The sequence below is a fragment of the Melanostigma gelatinosum genome, assembly GCF_949748355.1.
Source record: "Melanostigma gelatinosum genome assembly, chromosome: 4".
In the NCBI taxonomy this organism is placed as follows: Eukaryota; Metazoa; Chordata; class Actinopteri; order Perciformes; family Zoarcidae; genus Melanostigma; species Melanostigma gelatinosum.
Window position 1 is genome coordinate 15,034,139 of NC_136637.1, and position 23,224 is coordinate 15,057,362.

At 40.5% G+C, this 23,224-nt stretch overlaps 3 protein-coding genes across 4 annotated transcripts in view; 2 read left to right on the forward strand and 1 right to left on the reverse strand.

Moving 5' to 3' along the window:
* Positions 1 to 1,223: 1,223 nt before the first annotated feature.
* On the reverse strand, positions 1,224 to 5,049 carry tm4sf4 (transmembrane 4 L six family member 4; the record flags this gene model as incomplete). Its single annotated transcript, XM_079266648.1, has 4 exons — positions 1,224 to 1,416; positions 2,205 to 2,347; positions 3,908 to 3,997; positions 4,879 to 5,049. The coding sequence occupies 4 exons, from the start codon at positions 5,047 to 5,049 to the stop codon at positions 1,224 to 1,226; spliced, it is 597 nt and encodes a 198-aa protein (XP_079122774.1).
* Positions 5,050 to 7,444: 2,395 nt separating this feature from the next.
* LOC306776262 (glutathione hydrolase-like YwrD proenzyme) lies at positions 7,445 to 17,225 on the forward strand. Its single transcript, XM_079266896.1, has 12 exons — positions 7,445 to 7,641; positions 8,416 to 8,569; positions 8,647 to 8,800; positions 10,186 to 10,392; positions 11,679 to 11,831; positions 11,907 to 11,994; positions 12,305 to 12,470; positions 13,831 to 13,987; positions 14,267 to 14,449; positions 14,819 to 14,903; positions 15,204 to 15,299; positions 15,763 to 17,225. The coding sequence occupies exons 1-12, from the start codon at positions 7,542 to 7,544 to the stop codon at positions 15,906 to 15,908; spliced, it is 1,689 nt and encodes a 562-aa protein (XP_079123022.1). The 5' UTR covers positions 7,445 to 7,541; the 3' UTR covers positions 15,909 to 17,225.
* Positions 17,226 to 20,738: 3,513 nt separating this feature from the next.
* LOC306776498 (transmembrane 4 L6 family member 1-like) overlaps positions 20,739 to 23,224 on the forward strand; it is a 111,402-nt gene continuing 108,916 nt past the window's right edge. For both annotated transcript variants that reach the window (XM_079267209.1, XM_079267208.1), the window contains exon 1: positions 20,739 to 20,930. In XM_079267209.1, the coding sequence (XP_079123335.1) occupies positions 20,751 to 20,930 (180 nt within the window). In that variant the 5' untranslated portion in view covers positions 20,739 to 20,750. The remainder of the gene's footprint in view (positions 20,931 to 23,224) is intronic.

Genomic DNA, 23,224 nt, shown 5'->3' on the forward strand with positions numbered 1-23,224 from the left:
TAAAATATTGTAAACTTGTAAAGCAATTAAGCTAATGGCTTTAGAGTGATGTATTTGTTTATAACACAAAATAAAATGCAATAAGATAAAGAGGCAAAGAGCAACCAGAAGAGAAGGTCTTTAATGAATAGAAAGAAAAAATAATGAGACTTTAATTGCACCTGTTATTATCTTAACATTCGCCTGTCCAACACACAATAATAATTGTTTTGCCTGATATCAGACAGAACTGACAACTCATTACACTCTGTTTCAGTTGACTCAAACCAGGTGGAGCGGGTGGATTCAAAGGCCTGGGCCCAGGCATGTATTTGTCAGTGAGAAGATGTAAGTTTTATTGATGCTGTAGATACTCGTAGGTTCATCTCTATGACCTTTTAACCCCAATCAGACTCGTGCTTACAACATCAAAATGCCCAGCAGTCATGCAACATCTATTTTTCTAAAAGGTTGTTTTCTAATAAGTTGCTGCCTTTGTTTAGGTTTGACTGGATAAGAAAAAAAAATATTTAAAACAATAGCGTGGTTTCATCCTGTCTTATGCTCCCATCTTCTTTACATACCAACAATAGGATCTTTATTTACTGACTTAGCTGAAGGGGCAACAGCTGATTCAAAAATATGTAGCACGATGAAAATCATTAAATACAGTTGTGTTAGAAATTAGTGAGAGCCAAAAATGCACATTCAGATTGAATAATAAAAAGAAACTGCCATTAATGTTTGCTAGAGAGTAAATGGAAAACCCTTTACATTGGAGCTCTGTCATTTCACCAGTGTTGTTGGTACACAGTGTAATCGAGGAACTCTTCTGCAAAAACTTAGAGCTATGGCATGAAAGCAAGAAACTACTGTCATCCCCTAAAAACAGAATAAATACAAGAAGCAGCCACCTGCTGGCTCTCACAGCTGTAGGAAGTACTCAGACGGCTCCATCACCCTGAAAGACAAACATGAACATTTTCAATACTCTCTCTTACTTAACACAAAATTGATGTTACAAAGAGAAAACTTTCGATTATGTCTTCTGTGTTTCTTTCATGTCTGTGAATGGACTATTGCTACAGTTTTACAGAAAGAAAAATAGATAAATAGATAATTAGTAACAACAATACTAATAATCACAATCGCCATAATAATAAAAATAAATGTTTGTAGATTTCGCTTCAAATTCATCCAATTCTTCTCACGAATTGACTCAGCTGCACCCGTCTTATCTCAGACTAGATACTGACCCCTCCACAGCAGTCGCCACACAGACATCCCAGCAGGCCGTTCACCACCTGCACAGCACACAGTGCCATCTGGATTGAACCCATGACCAGCAGCACAGAGAACAGAGAGACATGCCAGGACACCACGCTGGGCGGCTCCAAACAAACCGTCGTCCAGATAGATTTGTTGGACAGGTAGTCACTGGAGAGGGAGCGGGAAGAAGAGACAGCAGGTTTTTATCTGTAGACAGTTTAAATTTATGAAGAACAGATTAATTAGTGAGTGAGTTCAATGTTTTACCTGGTGTTAATGACATTTTATGTTAAAAGGGTGAACTGCAGCAGAGGTGGCACCAATGAAAATAGGTTTGATTCTTAAAGTGAGCTACATTGAATGAAGATTGGTTTATCGAAAACACCAAAATATTTAGTGTGAAAGTTTATCTTGAAAATAGTAGTTTGAAAAATGATCTTGACTTGTTATCTATTTCGGCTTTTTTGAGCTTTTTGTTGTTGTTCTACTGTGTTGCAAGACATCACATGCAACACTAGATTGGGGAAATGGCAAGAACCGACAAAAGACTTAATGAACAGCAGTCTGAGACCAGACCAAAACTGGAGGTGACCCCTAAAATCTGTACTTCTTTGGATGTTAAAATGCTATTCTCCTTTTTTTCTCCTTTTATACCCGCAACAATCAGTGAAAGAAATAGTTTGACATTTTGGGATATTTGTTCACTTTTATTGCCATGAGTGAGATGAGAGGATCAATACCACTAACTATCATCAAAAAGCAAATAAGCTTATTTCCCAAATGTCAAACTATTCTTTCACAAAATGCTCATCATAATTATGGAAAGAAAAATCTAAATTCAACATCATCTGAATTTTCAATGATAGAAACCACATGCACATCTTCAGTGATTATGCAGGTCATTTAGAATAAGATTTAATCATTTTAATACTTAATTTGAGTAGTGTGTGTCTCACCCGTTTGAGAAGGGATAGTCCCATTGCGTGCCTGTGCTGTTAACCACACACTCAGGTCCGTGGTGTATGGCCACAGCAGAAACTATAACTGAGTAACTAGCCCCCACAACACCCACAGCTGCAAACAGTATGGAAGACAGCATCTAGAGAGAAAAGAAGAAGTTAATGGGAATCAATATTTTAGCAATCTCGCGTTTAACTTCTGTCACTCCATTGAAGTTGTTATCTCAGTGTGCAGAGACCAGGCTGAGGGTCACGAACCTACTGAGGTTTGTGTGTGTGTGTGTGTGTGTGTGTGGTAATCTGACAGAATTGTGTGTGCTGATTCTTTCCTGGACCCCACACATTCCTGAAGTATCGATCAGTATGTGTGTCTGAACCGCAACAATGGCAGCTATGTGTGATAAAGTCATGTGACAGGAATTTCTTCAATTTGGGTGTGAATATGTGCTTCTGCTTTTATTGCGATGTAAATCATGGATGGTGTTTACATAGTGCCATTGTGTTTATTTGACAAATTATTAAACTTTAGTTAACAGGTGAGATACTGGAGATCCACTGGTAGAAATGGTTAAAATGAAATTAAGCAACACCCTGTAAGCCTTAATGCCCTATTATCTCTCTTTAATTAATTCATTCATTTTTTGCTGGGCCATTCATGAGGTTCATATGTTTCTTTGTACCTATTCCTGCCAAAAATAAAATAAAAAGGCACATAGACTATAAAAGTTGTTTGTGGTGAAAATGGTCTTCTTTCTGGAGAAGTTACGAATCGAGGTCCTCTTGTAGCGATCACAGCTCAGAATATTATGTATATAATACAAAGACGTAAATGTGGAGCAAATTCAAAAAAGTTGATCATTCATAAAAATCCCTCACATAAAAAATAAGCTGAATAAACCATAAACTGCCACAGAATGTTGTGCTGAAGTTTTTGTGCTGCAAATATTATTTCATAATAGGTTTTTTTTATGTATTCAAATTGAACTCCAATTAATGGTAAGGACCTAAAATAACAAGTTATTGCCATTCACAAAGGTTGAAAATATCCAATAGAAACAAGGAGGACAAATAGGCCGTCCGGTCACTCCAACAAAATCTGTTTCAGCAACACAGTTGGGAAAAACAGTAGTTCTTCTTCCTGCTGCAGGCGTCATTCTCTGGCTGACTGTATACTTGACTGGCTGTTTAAATGGATGGCTTTTGCACAGGGTCTATATAGAAAAATGACTTTCTGGGTCCTTGGGTGTCACGTGATTTGCACTTGCGATTGCGGCCACTACACCAACAACAGGCCGGTTTAATAGACCTTTTTCACTGAGGAAAGCAGAATTATAAAATTAATGATGGCTGAATTCTACTTAGCTGCTTCAGTTCCAGCGTTGTGATATTGTACATGATAACAATTGCAGTTGTTAAGCTGTTAGGTGAACTTGTTTGAATTTATGATGTTGGCTTACTTCCTAATCCTCAGTGTTTTATTGACCTTCATGTAAATATGTGCATGTGCGTCATTTTTTCACACAATTTTTCCTCCCAAACTAAAACAAAACACCAGTTTCTGCAAAATTATCTTGCGATCCATATTTAATTTCATCCTGTCTTGTGAGTCTAATTTGGATCCTCGCATAACTTTGACAAGCCAGAGCTGTGAATAATAATTTCATGATGGTGAGAAGTTAAACTGTGGAATATCTCCTCACAGCGAATCTCCGCCCACAGCTTTCGTTGCCACAGCAACCGCAGCAGTCATTGTTCTTCAGACCCAGGAAGACCAGAGCTGGGAAGATCATCTGTTGCCCAAACACACACACACACACACACACACACACACACACACACACAGATATAAAACAGTCAAGAAGATGATGAATTATTTGTTCCTCTGCTGTATGCAGGTCCAGGAGGAAATTGAACTGCCCACCATAATCATTAAGATATGAAGTAACTTCCTAAACCTGCCATTTATTAACTCTGCACCAATTTTCATCAGGATTGATGCCAATAAAATAATGTCTATGATTCCTATGATAATATTCAGTTTTCTCAATATCTCTCATGTGAACTAGCAGTACGGTACGAGATACATGACTTGTACCGTACTTGTAGTTACACATGTAGGCCTATATGCCTACATTTTAGAGCTAATTGGATCTGTTACTCAATCTTTTTTTTTCAAAATGCAAAACATTCAATTCCATTCTTAAATGAGGATTTGCCTTTTTCTTCTTCTTTATTATAGCAAACTAAATGTCTTTAGGTTCTGAACTGCTGAGCAAGCAAGCAAAATCGAGAGCAAGATCAAAAGCCATCACCTTTAGATCTTTTTGTGCTCATTTCTGACATTTTATATAATGAATGGATAGAAATAAAAAGAAAAATAATTGGCAGATTAATCTATGATTAAAAATGATTGTTAGTTGCGGCATTAAATTCATTTGTGTTATTTATAATCTATACTGTGTTCATGAGTCTACAGACACAGAGACAGCATTGGGATGACAAAATGCATTCCGTATCATGTGCTTAAATTGCAACTTATTACATTTTTAAAACTTTACAAAAACATCAAAAGAAATCAGTTGTGACAAATTCATGCTGATATCACGCAATGTACTCTATTCTGAATTTTACCGGCTATTACTGTCAAGTGTCGTAATTTCAACGTACTCACCAACACTCCGGATCCCAGAATGCCTCCACAGTACCAGACTTCGTTTGTGATGTGTTCGCTCTCCACAGATGTTCCCCCGGGGAAGAAGAGCAGGATGTTACACAGCACGCACACAATCGACAGAGGAATCAGACTGATCCCCAAACACTTGGCAAAGCCGCCTGAACACATTTTGACACTGATGCTTCAACCTCCACTACAAGTAACGGCCCCTGAAGTGTCTCAAACCCCCACTAATGGTGGTCTTTCAATTGAATCTCAATCTGACAAAGCAAGGACGTCTTGGTTATAAAATTAACAAATTAAAACTGCAGCTTTCCAACACCACCAGTTCTGCTAAAGCTTGGATGTCCCTTCAAAAAGCTCTGTCCGCCTGACTGAATCTTCTCAGTGAACCTGTCTGCCTCACGTGTCCTGTTTCTTATTTGGTTTATGCTATATTTGAGCCTTTATAGCCCACACCCCGCCTCACTGCTTCACTTTTATAGCAGTCAGCTGTAATATGGCAGGATCACACACACGCATGTACAAACACACGTGCACGCGCTTATGACTGCATGCAAACACACACTGTGGGAGCACCCCTGTGTGCACACTGACACACTGCTGAAGACACAGTGGTTAATGTTCTACTATGTGTTTTGTGCTCATGGAGACAGAAGAGGAAGAGACAGACAGTTGGTCGATACAGTGGAGCCCTCATGGCTAATCTGCACAACTGGTTCAGTGAGAACAAGACAGAGTTCCTCATTAGAACTTTCTAATCTGTAAAGTTCTATAAAGACATAATCATTTCTCATAAGTAATGTTTCATCACGTGTGAGAAATCTATTAGTGAGACATTATGATTCTGAGAAATTATCACATTAAAACCCCACAAAATGCCAATAATAAGGACAAATTGACGATCATCTGACCACAAACCTACCTGGTAATCACTTTTTTTTAACAGCTGTAACTAACTAATCAGGTCATATATTCACCTGTGCATCCTGCACACTTGAATTAACGTTGATTAAAAATAACTCTTTCATAAAATCATTTATTTTCAGAGTTTTATAATTGTAATTGCTATTGTGCAGTGAAAAGACAAACACATGTCATTAATCTGTGGACATTTTCACGATTTTGGATTATTAGCTGATGACATTCGAAAGGATCATGGCCTCTGGTCTCACTTTTTCAGGTCTCAGTGATTTAATTGGTGATGATCATGTTTTTTATTTACTTTTTTAAAGTAAAAACAAAGTTCAAAAAGTGGGCTCTGATGTCATGCAAATTCAAAAAAGGCTGACTGTTTAAAACCTTACTGTGTGGCAGGATAGCCCATTAATAAGACCTGAGTGACCAACAGCTTCTATTCTCTCCTTATTCTTGGTGCTCTAATATTTTGGCTGACAATTTGTCCAATTGTGCCCTTGTCCTGTAGAAATCATCGGAGATGTAATTTCACCTATTTTTTTCATAAATTGAAGTGACAAACCTAAACTTGAACTGAACATACAAGTTTGCAAATGGGAGTTGAGATACGTTTCCTAAGAATTTCTGCTCTCCATCCTAAACTTAATTATTGAAGTCTTGTTCTCAGAACTTGGATTTTAGCTTTAGGGGGGAAATGGGCATTAAGTGCAAACGCATCAATACTTGTAGTTGTGTTTGTTTGACATACTTATGGCCTGGTTTATTCCTAACATATCACTGTGGTTGTGTTGAGTTCAGAACCTCTCCCCAGAACTATGGAAGGCCGCACGTCTCACTCTCACTGCTGATATCTTTCGTCAGCAGACGTGGCAAAAATCAGCTGGATCCGGTTTATAATCAAAAAAGTAATTAATAATTAACAGAAGCTAAGATAGTTATAAACTGAATTACTCTATGATAGAAATATGTTTCATGAAGCAGAGACCAAACAAATTCCCCGCACAGACCAGCCGAGCTGGTTAGCTCCGAGTGATCTAATTCTTTGTTCTGTGAAACAGGCCGAAAGTTCAAATGTCCAGTATCAGCTTCAGTGATTGGCTGAAATCCAATAGCCCTCTCTTCGCTTCGGGCTCCGCCTCCTTCGGACTCCGCCTGCCCTCTGCTCCGATGGTCAGTCCTCCTCGTCTGACCACTTCCTGTTGACGGTGTCTCTGCATGCTCAGCTTGTCCTCGCTTTATTGTCCTCAAATATATTGTGACATTTAATATATTGTGACATTTTATAGTCACCATTAGGGGTGCCATTAATCATACTAAGAATGCTTTTAATACTTAAATTCCTCATAGTTGTAAGTGTTTTACAGGCAAAACAAATGATAAATAGATGAAAAACTGCTAGATGCGTCTGGTGGGTCCCCACACATGACACATATAACCTCTAACGCCTCTAACTAGCTTGTTATTCCATCATGATTCCTCTTGAATAATGGCCTGAAGATAAAATGTGAATATTAGTTATAAGTACAAAAAAATCAACAGGTTTCAGCATCCATCGATGTAATCGGTCATCCGTTTCTCTGCTACCGTCCCTGTACTGCCCCCGTCCCTATCGAGCCAAACTCAATTGATACCCGAGTAACCGATTAGAAGTTGAAAGTCCTGTCAGTAACCAGTCCAGTACGGTTTAATTGTCCCTGTGTGTTGCCGTGTTTCTGCCAACAGTCGCTGGTAGTTAAAGCGGGATGGATAGCGACTTGTCTTTCTCCTCTCGCCGATCACCGGTTGTGTGTTTACACGGCTGTGTGGCATCCAGCCAGCCGCTAGCTACCAGTATAGGACTCGGTGAGTGGAAAACAATTCGCCACGATGATCTAAAGTAGGCAACAAAGTGACAATCTCCTGAATACTTTTCGGTTTTTCCCACATAAGAACTAGTTAATAAAATCAGGAAGGAAACGAAGAACAGAGAACATAATTTTCACTTAAACTTGGGAAAAATCGACCAAGAATTTGCTCCACATATGGACATGCAGGCAGTTAATGTTAGCCAAAGTCCAAGAACAATTATGTTCTTGATTCATTTTGTCTGTAAAATATAAAATAATATGGTAACTGAAACAATCTCTGTGAGCCCAAAGTGACATTTTGCTGATTTTTTTTCCAACAAAATTCATATTCAGTAGACCGTCATAAAAGAGAAATTAAAGCAGCAAGTCCTCATACTGGAGATCCTGGAACTGAAGAACGTTTTGACAATTTAGCTTGAGACAATCTACTGATTGTCTAATCATTTCACCTCTTGCTGAACCTACAAATCTCCTATTACTAGCAACCATCCATCTATGTTTTTGTTTATTTCTGTCAGAGTGCCTCTGAGATTTGAGATACCAATGAAGATGAAGGGCATTTTATTTGTACTGCTCACAAAGCTAACATGGTACGTGGGACATCTGAAGTGGAGAAATTGAGAAGATACGTTGTGTTTGTAAGATGTAAAGTTACTCCACATATGAGGTACTCAAAGTGGTAGTAAATTGTACCTGAACCATACACTGATAAGGACCTTTTAGGGTCTAGGGTTGTATGAAACATGCATGGTCGTGTGTTTGTGTCCAGATATCTTGAAGCGTGGCGGTAATGCAGCAGATGCTGCGATTGCTATAGCAGCAGCGCTGGTGGTAACAGAGCCGTGCAGCACCGGTCCTGGTGGAGACGCCTTCTGCTTGTTCTACAACGGAAACACTGGAGAGATCAGAGGAATCAACGGCAGGTGGGAACTCTTCTTTCGCTGCCGTTGTTGTCTTCATAATACAGAATGATTAACTGAGCCTCCCTCTGTGTCCTCAGTGGTCGTTCGCCCAGAGCTCAGACCCTGGACTTCCTGGAAGGACGTGGTTACACTGCGGAGGCACCTCCCTCACCTGCTGATGCCTTGAATGTCACAGTACCAGGGGCACCTGCATGTTGGTGCGATACCGTGCAGCTGTTTGGCAGTCAAAAGGTTTGGTGTGTTTGTGTATTCTGTGTGTGCTGTGTTTTATGCAACACCCAGGTAGCCAAAAGCCCATCGAACATAATCATTCACATGACGTAAACAACCTACATGTAAACACTGCAAAGGGAGCCTTAATGGAACACCACCAACAAACACACTTGGAAGTAGGACTTTTCACTCTTGTGTCAACAGTGGTGTTGAAGGTGGGTCAAGAAGATACAAACTAGGAGTGATCAAACTGGCTCTATGGATATTCCCTTTTTTGGTCAAACAGGAGTTACTGAGCCTTTTATGGTTAGGTAGGTAGGTAAGTAGGTGTGTTTTACAGGTCTAATAAAATGTGGGCAAGCTTTTGAAATATGGCTCCTAAACTTGAATTAATTGGAGCCACTGATCTGTTTTTTTCTCTCCTGGGGGGTTGGGACTTGAACTCAACAGACAAAAACTCCCTTGTAAACAATATACTTCAGCAATAATCACTTGAAAGCTGAAGACTCGTCTGCTTTAAATTGTACTCCTGGCAGATGAGAGCAGTCACACTGCACTTCACAAATATACAATCAGTTCTCTTGGAACTGTCTTATCTCTCAGGTCAACCTAATTTTGAATAGAATATACCACCTTCCATCTGAGTATCTCCCCCCACGACTTGAGAACTGCCTTTGTAAAAGTGCGCCACATTTTTCTCGCAAGCCAATTAGAGCAAACTGTGCTTTTTGGGAAGTGGGGCTTAAGGAGAAAACATACGATGAATTGTAGATCATGTCAATGCAGCTATAATTGGATTTTGAGAACAGTTGTTCGTTGTCAAAAACATTATTTGTAAAGTTCCAGCTTTGGTGCCAGTCTCTCAAAATCACACAGAACTTTCTTTTCTGAGTCACATTTTGCAAACATTTGACATTTATTGATGGGGAAATCCCCAAGAACAGTGTATCCACAACAACTGTCATCTGCAGATCTGAATACAGCGTACGCACTAGAACAGTTTTACATTAGAGGTACGACTCACTTTTTCTCAATTTTAGATACTCTCACTCACTACTATTACAACAGCTGTGCTTATTCACATCGATAAAGTAACGATACCTGCAACACGTTCACAACTGTTTGTTTTATGCTATCAAAATGTGTCTCAGGAAATGAAATATATTATTAATGGAACGGAAGTGAGTATTGTTAACATTAAGGGAATTTTGGGACATCATAAAGTAACCGTGAAGGGTTTCCTCATTTGCACGGCCTGAAAACCCTGAAAAAAAGAGGAAATTACAAACCAGTTGGTCTCCAAATATTTCTTCTCAAAACAATGACTCACACTTCCTGCTCAGCGAGGTTTCCTGTGAGGTATTAAGGGCGTGCTTCCTCTCCCTGTTTCCCTGTTTCCCTAGCTGTCCTTGCAGGAGGTGCTGAGCGGGGCGGTGGAGCTTGCAGAGGTGGGATATCCTGTTGCAGAGGTAACGGCTCACCACTGGGCAAAATCGGTGGCTGCTCTGAGAGATGATGGGAAGGAACTAGGTGGAGACCTGCTGATCGATGGTCAGGCCCCCAAATGTGGACAAGTATTCAGAAACCCAAACCTGGCCCAGACCCTGAAGGTAAATCATTGAATCTAACAAACACACAATACATGTGAATAGGTCATGTGAGGAGCACTGGGCCATTCTTTTCTGAACTCTGGTTATTTAGAACAGAAGGAAACAGAATACTTGTGTGCTGTTGCCTCGTCTTCCCAGAGGTTTTATTCTTTTCTAAACTTGACTTAGGCTTCTATAGAGGAAGACCTTGAATGAACCCAGGGGCAGCATGGATAATTAACTCTGAAACCATTAGCGTGTTGGACTCAATATGGATGGGAAACAAGGTTGATGGAGGAAGGAATACAGGGCTGGTCAAAATAGGAAGGACATGGCAAATTGCGACGAGAGGATGGAGGCAGCCTGTATACCTGGCCATCAACAGAATCCTTCATAGCTCAATGCACTTAAAAGTAGTTTCCAGCAGATCTTAGTTAAAGTTTAATAAAATATTGGCAGGCTTTCATGCTGGAAAAAGTAGAAAGCAATGACTATGTTTGTACCTTGTACTGTTAGCCGTTCATATCTACGGCAAACAAATATCCAGAAGTGTTTTTTATGCTGGTTTGAAAGGTTTCTATGGATGTTTTGACACGTTTTTCCCACTATTAAAAAAACTTGTCACCAGTAGGATCTCACAGTTTGTGTATTTATACGTGTTTGACTGCTTGTGTGTCACCATTAAAGCATGCACTGCTCAATGCTCTTCTGTGTTACAGCATCAAACGGTCAATCAGTCTTTACTTATTCAATAATGCAGGAACACTGCCAAATACGCCCTTTATAAGTCCACACACACACACACACACACACACACACACACACACACACACACACACACACACACACACACACACACACACACACACACACACACACACACACACATAACCACACACAGTCACGTTCCTGAGGCAGTTAAAACAATAGCAGTGACCTCAGCCCCATTGACAGATGTTTTCCATTGCATCATAACGGCGATTCCTCAGCGATGACTGTGTGTGATACATTTTTGTAGAAAGAAATCACTCATTTACACACACACACACACACACACACACACACACACACACACACAGAGACACACACACCCACACACACAGAGACACACACACACACCATCCTGTTCATTTGCTAACATTGATTGGACCTGGAGATACTCACAATAGTGGACACGTCACCCACATATCTTTCATGTTGCATTACATGATATTTGAATGGCTGTGTTTTGTGCTGTGGTTTTAAAACATGCACATGGACAGGCAGAATAGGCTGATTGATTGATTGGTGGACTGATGTATCGACAGGAGCTGGGTGAGCGTGGCAAAGTGGCTTTCTACCAGGGCAGAGTGGCTCAAGCCATCGTCGAAATTATCCACCAAAATGGAGGAGTCATGACCCTGGATGATCTCAGTAGCCATGACAGTGAGGTCATCACCCCCATCAGCACAGAGTACAAGGTGAGGTCAGCGAGCATCTGTCTGTATTTTTGAAAACATGGTCAGCAGAGGGAATGACCTCCATTGTGTGTTCAGGGTGTGCGTCTGTGGGAGCCGCCTCCTAACAGTCAGGGGTTGACTGCCCTACTGCTGCTCAACATCCTGGAGAACTTCCCTCTCAAAGGTATTCACTGGCATGCTGATGTAGCAGAGATGCATTAGGACTCCATATGAGAGAATCTCACATAGAGATATCAGTCTGGCGATGTGGATGAGTCAAAATTCACTTCATAGAAAAAATAAACCTTCAGCATACTCACATTATTATTCATATTATCTTGGTTTTATTTGGCTGGGATTAGATATTCCCGTCTTAAATCTCTGCCTCCACAACATTACAAAGGAGGTGAATGGAATTCAAAACCAAAAGTCATCATAGAATTTCATTTGCACTAATCTGTTGTGTGTGTCTGTGTGTGTGGGTGGGGCTGCAGGCCATAACAGCTCTGACTACATCCATGTACTGGTGGAGGCTGTGCGCTTGGCAGTGACAGACGCTCTGCGTTACCTGGGTGACCCAGATCATGTGAGCATCCCTCTCGAAACCTTACTGGACAAGAGCTACAGCCACCAGCGAGCGCAGCGCATCCGCATGGACAGGTGTGTGTTTCTGCGTGTGTCCGTTAGTACCAGTGTGTACCCGTCGTGCTCTGTTGACTTTAGATAGGGCCGTATATTTTTACTTCCCCTCACCCGACATAAATGTTAATCCCTTCATGCCTCGGTCCTTCCTCCCCTCCTACACTGCTCCGTCTCCTGTTTTGCGTGTATGTTTTGGCAACAATATATATTTATTGGTCAGCACTGTAGACTTTGACCTCGGATCTAAGACAAACAGACTTTAAAATTATTTTTATACCGCTCATAATCTCTTAACGATCTCTTAACATGTACACACGCACTATTCAACCCATAAAAAAAGCACCATGATTGAAATACCTGGGCGTGCACGTAGACGGTGCACAAGCCACACTGGACCCTGCTCATGTCCTGCATGAGGTGTGCAGCTTCTCCCATCGGGAGGGGCTTGAAATAGGCCTTTTCCATACACATGGGCTGGCTTGGCTGGACTTGGTTTGACTCTGAAGGTGTGTCTTTAACTGATGAAGTGCTTTTCTTGATTCCATTTATGTCTCACATATGCTGATATGTACTTATGAGTCACCATATATACTCGTATCATATAACGCATTAGACTGCATGCAGAGGGCTGCATCCCGCACGTACACCCCTCACACTTGGACTTTATTTAGTATCACCTTAACTCAACCTTTGTGATTCAACCGACCCGGAATTGAATGTGAATCAGACCCATTGTCTCTCATTAATACAAACAGTAAGAAAATAATTGTCTTCACAGTCATAATGTTCACATAATAAAACAGGGAACTGGGAGAAATCAAGTGAAAGCAGGAAATTATAGATCATGTTTACATGCGCTGCAATTACCTGGTTACTGTTAAACCTGTGTTTACATGCACCCAGCAATCAGACTCCTCAGCCGACACCCGACGATATATATTTGAACCAAGGGTGTCATATGTTTGGTTTTTTGTTGCTCTGATAAGAACATTCGGACTGACACGCTGAGAAAACAGGTAGTGAGAAAGCACACAATTATAAAGATTATCGCAGCGACAGCCGACACTTCCAATGTGCAAGGTTGACAGTTACTTAGGACCTTTATTTTCCTATCAGATATATTTGATAAAATACTATATTTGTATTCCTTGTGAAAATAAATGATCATTAAGTAGTAGCACATTGTCTTATTATTTATCTTTCAGTGCATGTTGAAACTGCATGAACATGCTAAGCAATTGAAAACACTTAAAGGAATAGAGGAAACTCCATTTATTTGCTGAATTGCAGAGAGTTGTGTGTATGCTAAAACATGCTGCTGGTGCCAGCAGATGAAAAAAAGTAACAACCACAATGTCTGATGTGTGTTTATTTGTAGGGCCATGGAAGAAGTGGAGCCTGGCCTGACAGCAGGAAGTGACACAGTCTATTTCTGTGTGATTGACAGTCAGGGCAACGCCTGCTCATTTGTCAACAGCACCTATATGGGCTTTGGAAGTGGGCTGGTCCCTAAGGATTGTGGATTCTCACTACAGGTGTGAGGGGTCAGAAAGAGGGTGTGCCATTGTGTGCATGTGAGGTAGACAAGGGGGTGTAACACTGAGTGGCAACATCAGGGGATTTGATGAATAGAAATAAAGAAATCATGGACCAGACCTATGAAGACATATTGCACTAGTAACATGGAATAAACTTAATTTCCAGATTGCTGGCATTCTAAAACAATAAAACTTAAAAAAGGACATTGATGAAGTTGATTATTATGAAGTTTATTATTATAGTGTTTTCATGAAATCCCTTTTTCCCGCTCACAGAATCGCGGTGCCAACTTTTGTCTGCATCGTAACCACGTTAACTGTGTCGCTGGGGGGAAGCGGCCGTTTCACACCATAATACCTGCACTTCTCACTGACTGTGCAACCACGTCACAAAAACCACGACTCCTTGCTGCACTGGGAGTGATGGGGGCATTTATGCAACCACAGGGACACGTGCAGGTACGCTGCGATCAAGAGTAGACTGAGGTGGAAAATTAATTGCAGAAAATTTGCTTTGAGATAAAGTATAATAAGTATTAAAGATATGTCCCTTACACGGTTATTAATCAGTTGTCTCTGTTGTTTGTGAACATTATCTTTTGATTTGTCCATTTGCAAATAAGTTGGAATATGTTATTTAATAGTCGGACTAGATCCGGCATTTGAGAAATCAAAAATTGGAAACACAAAGCATTGTGTGCAGCAGGCTAGGGTCACTTCATTACATTAAGTGACTTGAACACACCTCGCTTTAATTATGGTTCAGTCTTGAGATTAATGAGATGAATGTGTTAATGAGTTACTGACTGACGTTGCCCTTGTGTTTAGGTGTTGTTGAATATGTTGGAGTTTGGGATGAATCCCCAACAAGCTCTGGACGCACCAAGAGTCTATGTACAGTATGACCACAAAAGTATGTCATGTCTTCTCAAAACACACACACACACACATGCAGACTGTCACATATAGAGAACAGTGTGATATCATAATTATAGCTCATTCTAATTACAATCCAGCTGTCTGCCTCTCTAATCCTGGGATTAAACACCAGCCATTTATCAGCCATTACAAATGTAGGTAGTAGGATGGTGTTTTTCTATTGAATTCACATGAGATTTATGGGAATTTTGTGAAAGAAAACAGTGTGTCCCATGCTTGTGTAAAGCACTTTTTGGAATGATAATCGTACTGTGATTAAACATTCTGTGTCTAGCTGATCAGTGGTCGGTTCATTTGGAGGAAGGGGTCGGCCAGGAGGTAGCTGAGGAGCTGAGGAGACGGGGCCACAAAGTCAGCTGGCCAATCACAGGTACCTTTTGTTATTTACACAATTACTCTTGGCAGTGGCTGCGTGGTATTTTGTTTTTTACATGATAAGTATGCTACGGTTCCAGACAGTAGACCAGTTTCTCATTCGTTCATCATAAAACACACAAAACGAACAAAAACAGGGGATAAAAGGCCGTTGTGCAAGATGTCAACGAAGCGGTTAGTTGTAAGAGTTTTTGCACTCAAGTCAAGTTTTTTTTTTTTGCTCCATTTGTCTCATTGATACGTATTTTATTACAAATAGGTGCCACATGTAGGAAAAGGTAATGTGTTTCATTATTGTTATATTGATTTAATGGCCATAAACAAGACCATGACTGAAACAACTGGTGAAGCATTCTGGGTCTGAGTTAGCTGCTGCTGTCTGTAAAATGCTTAATTCTTCATGAATTCATTCAGTCATAGAAGTTTTTCCCCATTGATCTTTTTGCTCAAACACACAGGCCACATGAGGTCACAGTTTGGGCGGGGACAGATCATCACAGTGGGGGATTGGTGGAACCCATCTGTCAATCAAGCTGATCTTCCATCCAGGGTGCTGTGGGCGGGATCAGACCCCAGAGCAGATGGATGTGCTCAGGGATACTAGACATAAGTGACCTCCTCTCTTCTTCCCTATAGATGTCGTATTCAAATACATTGATCACAAAGTATTCTGAAATAAATTCCTACGCATGAACTGTAGAACAGAGTTACTTTGAATATTTGGCGGTGACATAATTCACAGTTCTCGCCAACGTTTTTTCTTTGGCTTCTTTTATGAAACCAATTTTATTACCACTGTCAAGAAGAGTTGAGCCCAACAGAGCTGCCTCGAAAACATGCATACACGATCAGGGGAAGGTCAGGATATAAAAAGCATATACTCAGAAATCAATAGTTAAAGTGTAATCGAAAGATAAAGTGTATGATCGTTACATAACAAATGTTTAATACATAGAGTGATTTAACAAATGTAAACCTGATAATACTAATAAGTGTATCTGAGTATAGTGCAGTCTGAGTGTAGAAAGTACGGAGAAAGAGGAAGTAAGCAGGGTGTTTGCTTCAAGGGATGGGGAAATAATGATGGTTGAGAAGAAAAGACACAAAGCACAATAATGATGAAGGATGAGATCAATAATCTTTTGATAAGCAAATGTGTACTAAGTAGAGTGATTTAACAATTGTAATAAGTGTTTAACAAATGTCCTGTGTAACCGGAGCTGCGATAAAAGTGTTTTGTCAGGATGACTTGGAAGAAAATAGGAAAAGACTGTCGCAAGAGATGAGTCATAGAGGCATGATACAGGATGAAGCCTGGACATGTCCGGACATGTTCGAACCCAACACCCTTTCCAGAGGGTGGGGGGATGAGATCATGTATTGAACAGGAGGGGGCTAACAGCCCAAATGATGGATAAAAGAAGTGACTTGCAAACGGCAAACTGGGATTTCAACACGGGTGCTGTCCAAATGCACCGATGAGGAGATACGGACGATCGCAACTGATGTATTGAGGACTTTGTCTCTGTTCACGGAAAGAAGACCACTGTTCGTGGACAATAAGATTTAAAGACGGAGGTTTTCCTCTCCCCACTGCTCGACTCTTAACAACTGGACAACGGAGAAGACGCAGCAGCCCGAGAAAGACTTTGTACTGAGTTTTGAGGACTGTTGAACGGACTCTGCTGCAGAGCAGGAGGACCGAGGGTCTGGCCAGACCTTCGCTCCTAACAACTCCAAAAGAACCTTTTCATCGCACCATTGAACATCCAGCTCCAACCGAGCCATCTCGGCAACTAAAACGAATGAGTATAATCAGAGAAGAAAATTAACGTAACGAATCAAGTGTAGTGACATTTTATGTGAGCTGTAGCTTTAACCCTTGCAAACTAACTAAAATATAACCTGCAATAAATATCTAATCTGCATTTAAAGTAAATTTCTCAAGTGCATTCATTTGCTCAAGTAGTAAAAAGTTCCTCGTGGCAGTAAAAAGTTAAAGCCATTGTATGTCTAACAACTGAGTTCTGAAAGGTTATCCTAGAGACCGAATCCACTTAACAACCCCTTACGGTTTTAGAAAGAAGTAATCCTAGCCGTTAAAACCTAACCTGGCATTTACCAAGAGCACGGATCCATAAGAGGGAAGCTGCCATAACCGACGCGACTGGTGGGAGCGCCCGGGGCCAGGACTGGTCTCTCGGCCGAGTGCGCTCAGACCGGAGGAAGCAGGGTAGACGTCGGGAGTAACGGCAGTTAGCGGAGCCAGGCGAGTTCCCTCGCAAGAACACCAGCTCGACAATCTTTTAATAGAGAGCTGAGTCAGTAAGTAGCCCCGTATCGGGCCAGAAGTACCCCAGGATCTAACACCACGTAATAACTTGACAACAACTCAGGTAATCGACACAATCGTAGCACAGCATCAGAACACAACACATTAAACCTTTATAAAGTGTCTTTTTCGTCACATGTCTCCCCACATCCTCTTATATTCAAGCCACATTTATAAGCTAGTACGCTGTTTTGTGTGACATTACATACAAAAGGAAATTTTTACGATTTTATGCATTTTTACAAATGACAAATAAATGAATATTTTCTGTACCCGATGAAGAGCTGAATTTGGTCCAATATGTCTTATAAGAAAAGTACAATGTTTTACCAGGAGTAGTTAATACAGCTGGGAGTCATGCGGGAATTACAATTCAGTTCCAGTTTTTTTAAATTCAGCACCTAGATAAGATAGATGTGTGTGTGTATCTAACAGGTCCTCATGGAGATATTGATCATATGATCAATTGGTACGTCCAACACTTTGGTCAAGAGCAAGATCTCTCACAAAAAACCTGCGTGTGGATATTTAGGGTCTCAAAAAGATTATTTCTAAAGTCGACTGTAATGTAAAATTGTACACTTTGTACAAAACATAAGAACAACTATTGGTCTGATATTATTTGTTTGCTCTGTATAATCCCAGTGTGAATATTTAACATCATTTGCTTATTACTCTCTGACCTTTTCTCCTGCACCACCGACAAAAATCAGGGTCTAATGGGCACAATGCCATCAAGGACAAACCATTGCTATTTTGGACACTTTCAAACTAAAAGATATATCACAGACTCTCATGCAGATTACCATGACATTTGCTGAGTCAATTATTTTTCTGGCCTTTTCCACTGTCACAACTCTCAGGACATATGATCATGATCTGGTTCATGGCATGTGCATGTTTTCAAGCAGGCCAGATGGAGTTGGTATTTTGCCTTTGTGTATGTGTATGAGCTTTATCCTTTACTGAACTCCAGCTGTCGGGGAAACGCCCTGTTGCCCCTCAACATACCACACAGACTGGATAAAAACAGAGACAGACAGACGGATAAATTCAATTACAGTATATGCAGTGGCTTGGGTTGTGTGAAAAAGGATGTTAAAAATATAAGTGAGTCGGTGAACAGCTTGCAAACAGCTTGCACCCTGGAGTAGACAGCCCGAGCATGATTCCACTTCAACACAAACCTCTTGATGTAGAAACATGATGTTGAACTTTGTTTCATTGTTGATCTCTTTAGAGCTACCAACAGCACCTGGTACCAAATGTTCACTCCTATAGCAACTCATGTGTTCTGTCACCCAAACACCCTCCGCTTTACATAATCTCTCCTAATTAACACTGGTTGAAACAGCTTGTTAAAGCAGGTCGTTAGTGGCCAGTTACAGCTTTGGGCACAGTTTATCTGGATGTTTTGCATTCCAGCTGGATTATAAAGTAGCTCACAACATGCTGGGCCCCTGAAACACTCAAAGTACACAACATGCTGGGCCCCTGAAACACTCAAAGTACACAACATGCTGGGCCCCTGAAACACTCAAAGTACACAACATGCTGGGCCCCTGAAACACTCAAAGTACACAACATGCTGGGCCCCTGAAACACTCAAAGTACACAACATGCTGGGCCCCTGAAACACTCAAAGTACACAACATGCTGGGCCCCTGAAACATTAGTACACATACACAGTCGTTGTGGCTTTCTGACACTATTAAGAGTCATGCTGTGCCCTGTTGCCCCACATAGACCTGCTGAGCTGTTTTATCATTCGGACCTAGAAAAAGGCAGCCTTTGCCTGTGGGCACTATCAAGAATATGGGAACACCCGTGAGACATTTTGGATTGGACATGTAAAAACCTCTACTTTACCATTTTTTCATGTTTCATCTTCTATAGTGTTTTAAAATGAAATGTTGGGGATTGAGAAAAATATCTTGAATCTTTTTGTCTATATCCTTTTATCTAGATTCCATACACTTGAAAATATGTTTAGGTTTATCACCGTCTTATTTATATGTCAACAAAGTTTTCGCAAGTGTTGGAAAGTGCCTTTACTTTTCTTTACATTCGTTTTTAAATGTTCTGCTACCTTTTATACTCCACTACAGTTCAGAGAAGACATATTGTCCTTTTTGCTCCACTACATTTATCTGACAGCTATTTTGGTTTACTGTAAAAATGCAAAACATATAATCCGTTTATACAATATGATGCATTGTGACGGATTGAACTATTAAAATGAGCTCCAACTCGACATCATTAATAATGATCCAGTAATATAACATTCCATTTTGCTGTATAACAAATACTTTTGATACTTTGACGTTCATTTTGTTGCTAATACTTCTGTACTTTCAGTAACATTTTGAATTCAGGACTTTCAATTGTAATAGAGTATCGCAATCAAGTCAATCAGTCCATTAGTTTATCACCAGAAAATGTGCCCTTTTTATAGTTGATCAGTCATTGAAGTCATCTATCAAGATTAACATAAAACAAGATTCTTTTGTCTTCTTTCACATCACGACTTAACATTTGGTCTTGGGACTGTCGGATGAAACAAACACATTCACCCGTGGCTCTGACAAGTGGTGAAAAATCGTATTGACAAAATGATCAACAATCTATAATGTGAGCCCTTGTAAATATATAGTATTCATACTTCATAGGGTATATTTACTGTACAAATAGGGGTTTAGTGAAAAAAACCTCACTGCTGTATTGACTCAGTCATTCTGAAGGAAATGTATTTTGTGAGGCCTGGCTGGCTAAGAGGCTGTGGGAAACACACGCACACAAACAACACACACACTTGAGGGATTTCTCATATCTTTGGCTGAGCTCTGTGCAACCATTGGTCAGCCCCCTTCCTGTGAGTGTGTTTCCTGGAGCACGTTGTTTCATGGCAGAACTCCCTCTGTAAGGAAGGAGAATATGTTGGACACACACACACACTCTCACACACACACAGCAGGCTCTCGTCACTTGTTTTTGTTTCCTTGCTCCCCAGCTGGTCCGACCCTTCCCTCCCCTCTTTCTCTCTTTCTCTTGCTCTCCTCGGCCCATTCCAGTTCTCTCCTCCCTGCGGTTGAGAGTGTACTTTTCGGGTGAGCGATGTGTTGTTCGGTGGGTTTCGCCAGGTCTCTGGGTCTGGCCCTGCTGCCTCTGGCCCTCTGCTGCATCCTGGCCAACCTGCTGCTGCTGTTTCCCATGGGAGAGATCACCTACATCCAGCAGGACCGTCTGGCCAACTATGTCTGGTACTTTGGAGGACTTGGAGGAGGGGGAGCACTGGTGAGTTAAAGACATGCATTTATATTAGATGATGAAACCTTCTGGTTCGTCTCTAGTTGTATTTCTAGGATTACAATGAAAGGTTTTGGTGAAGTCAGAATATTCTGATCCCAACTTTGTCATCTTTGGTCAGATCATCAGATTACTGGAGGTCAACTTTAGTGGTGTGGTGAACATACACCAAACTTCAGGTGCTGGTCATGCGGCAGTGACATATTTTATATATATATATACATATATATTTTTTTAAAGCTCAACTTTAGTATCATTAGATAACTTTCCTTTAACTTAATGCAGTCCAAAGTTACTATGATAGTTTTGCTTTATATTTAGTTATTTAGTTATATTCTTGAATTGTTTACTTTTTTATGTCAATCAATAATTAAGAAAATCTAAAAATGTTTTCTCTTCTTTCTGTGTAACCAGACTTTAGACCAATCGCTGATTTATCATAAAAGATTTGAAACATGATACCTGTTCTCCACGGTGTGCGTGTCCTTTCATTCTCTGCCGCTCAAATAGGATTGCAGTAGCAGTCATGTGAGCTTGGCGTACAGACCGGGCCTTTGATGGAGATGTATATATTATTTCTACTAGAATCTGTATTTTTGGCAAGTTTATGTCATTCATTTTTACATGGTATGACTGTTGAAAATTGAGCTGCTACTGAAAGCTGTGAAACTTCAGAGGTCACCTGACCGTTTAATCCGACCATGACCTCTGTATGTATTTTCTGAACAGGTCATGAAGTATATAATGTGTCAGATTGGATTATTTTGCCTGGCAAAGGTGGCTAAACAATATGGATGTAGGTTTAACGGAGGTCACTGGTACCACGTGGTGTAACTCATCCCTCTTAGTCTCATTTTGAGAAAAAGAAAAAAGAAAACATGACTTTTTTGGACCAAAATATGATTAAATGTCAATGTTTCCCCTTCAGTATCATTCAGTCTGAGTGTGCTTGCAGTGGCTCATTGAGAACAATGGAGTTTTGTTTGAATCCACAGTTAATCTGTCTGCTACATGCTGCTGATCGAATGGGTTCATGCTCCAACTGAGCTGAAAGGAGCTGTTCTTTTAGTTTGGTTGTAAGGAGGAACAGAGGAGAGATTGTAATTACTCAAACAAGATTAACCTTGTTGACCAACAGAGCCCTTGTGTTGGGTACACAAAGCTTTACTCTTTAAAACATTTAGTTTTACTCAAAACATCTCAACATGTAACTGTAACAAACTGTAATCTACTGAACAGACTCTGCAAAGAAAACGGTACACATTTATATGTTATTTATACACATATCTGACTTTCTAATGCAGAAGGATTGTGATTTAACTGCACGTATGCAGAAGTTTAGTGCAAAGCACTACTGCAGTACCTCATTAGAAAACTATATTGATAGAATTTATAGCAGAATTACTGTGTTGAATCAGCACATTGGAGACCAATCGTTTAAAAACCGGAAGACGATGCAGAACAATGATCAATGAATGAAGTCCAGTCAAGTTATGATAGCGAAAGGTCTTCACCTTAAAATTATCTTTTAACATGCTGTTAATGCGTTATGCAGGCGTTTCACACTAAAAGTGAGGGGATTAGGCCCCTTGAACTGCTGATTGGTTCTATGAACTATGAAGGAAGTTTGTATTAACATCAAACAGCAGAAAATGGGAATGGACCGCAAAACAGGGTTCTGACTAGAACAAGAGGATACATTTAAATCAGGGGAATCTAGAAATACAGGCCCTCTAAGAAGCCTTCCTCACTATTTTAGGAACAGCTAGTATCGTTGCATCTGTTTTTAGAAGCTAAAACTTTATCTTCATTCATGTTTTTTTTGATTGTCTGAGATTACTTTTGCCGTACTGTCCTTTGTATTTTTCCCCTTCGAGCTTTTCCTTTTTTTTGTGGAAATGACAGAAAGCTAAAGAGTCAAAGAGCAGATTGATCTCCTCTGAGAGAAATCTATCTTTAGCTCCCTCCCTCTTCTTCACTCATTTTTCCTTCTCTCTCTCGCTGTGCACTTCCCTCTGTATTGTCAGTATCACTCTGCCTCAACCCAAGGACAGTGCTTTAGGGGGACATTCAGGATGTGTATGTAACGATGCCTATGAACTGTGTGTGTGTGTGTGAGTGTATGTCTGTGTGTGTAGAACCTTGGGAACTTCCCTCCCTCTGTTAGGATGTGATTTAAGGTCCTTGACCCCTGGGAGAGAGACAGCACAGGAAAGAGGAGAGGAAAAAGGGAGGGAGGGATAGTAAAAGTGTACCCTGAAACAAACAGATGTAGGATTGCA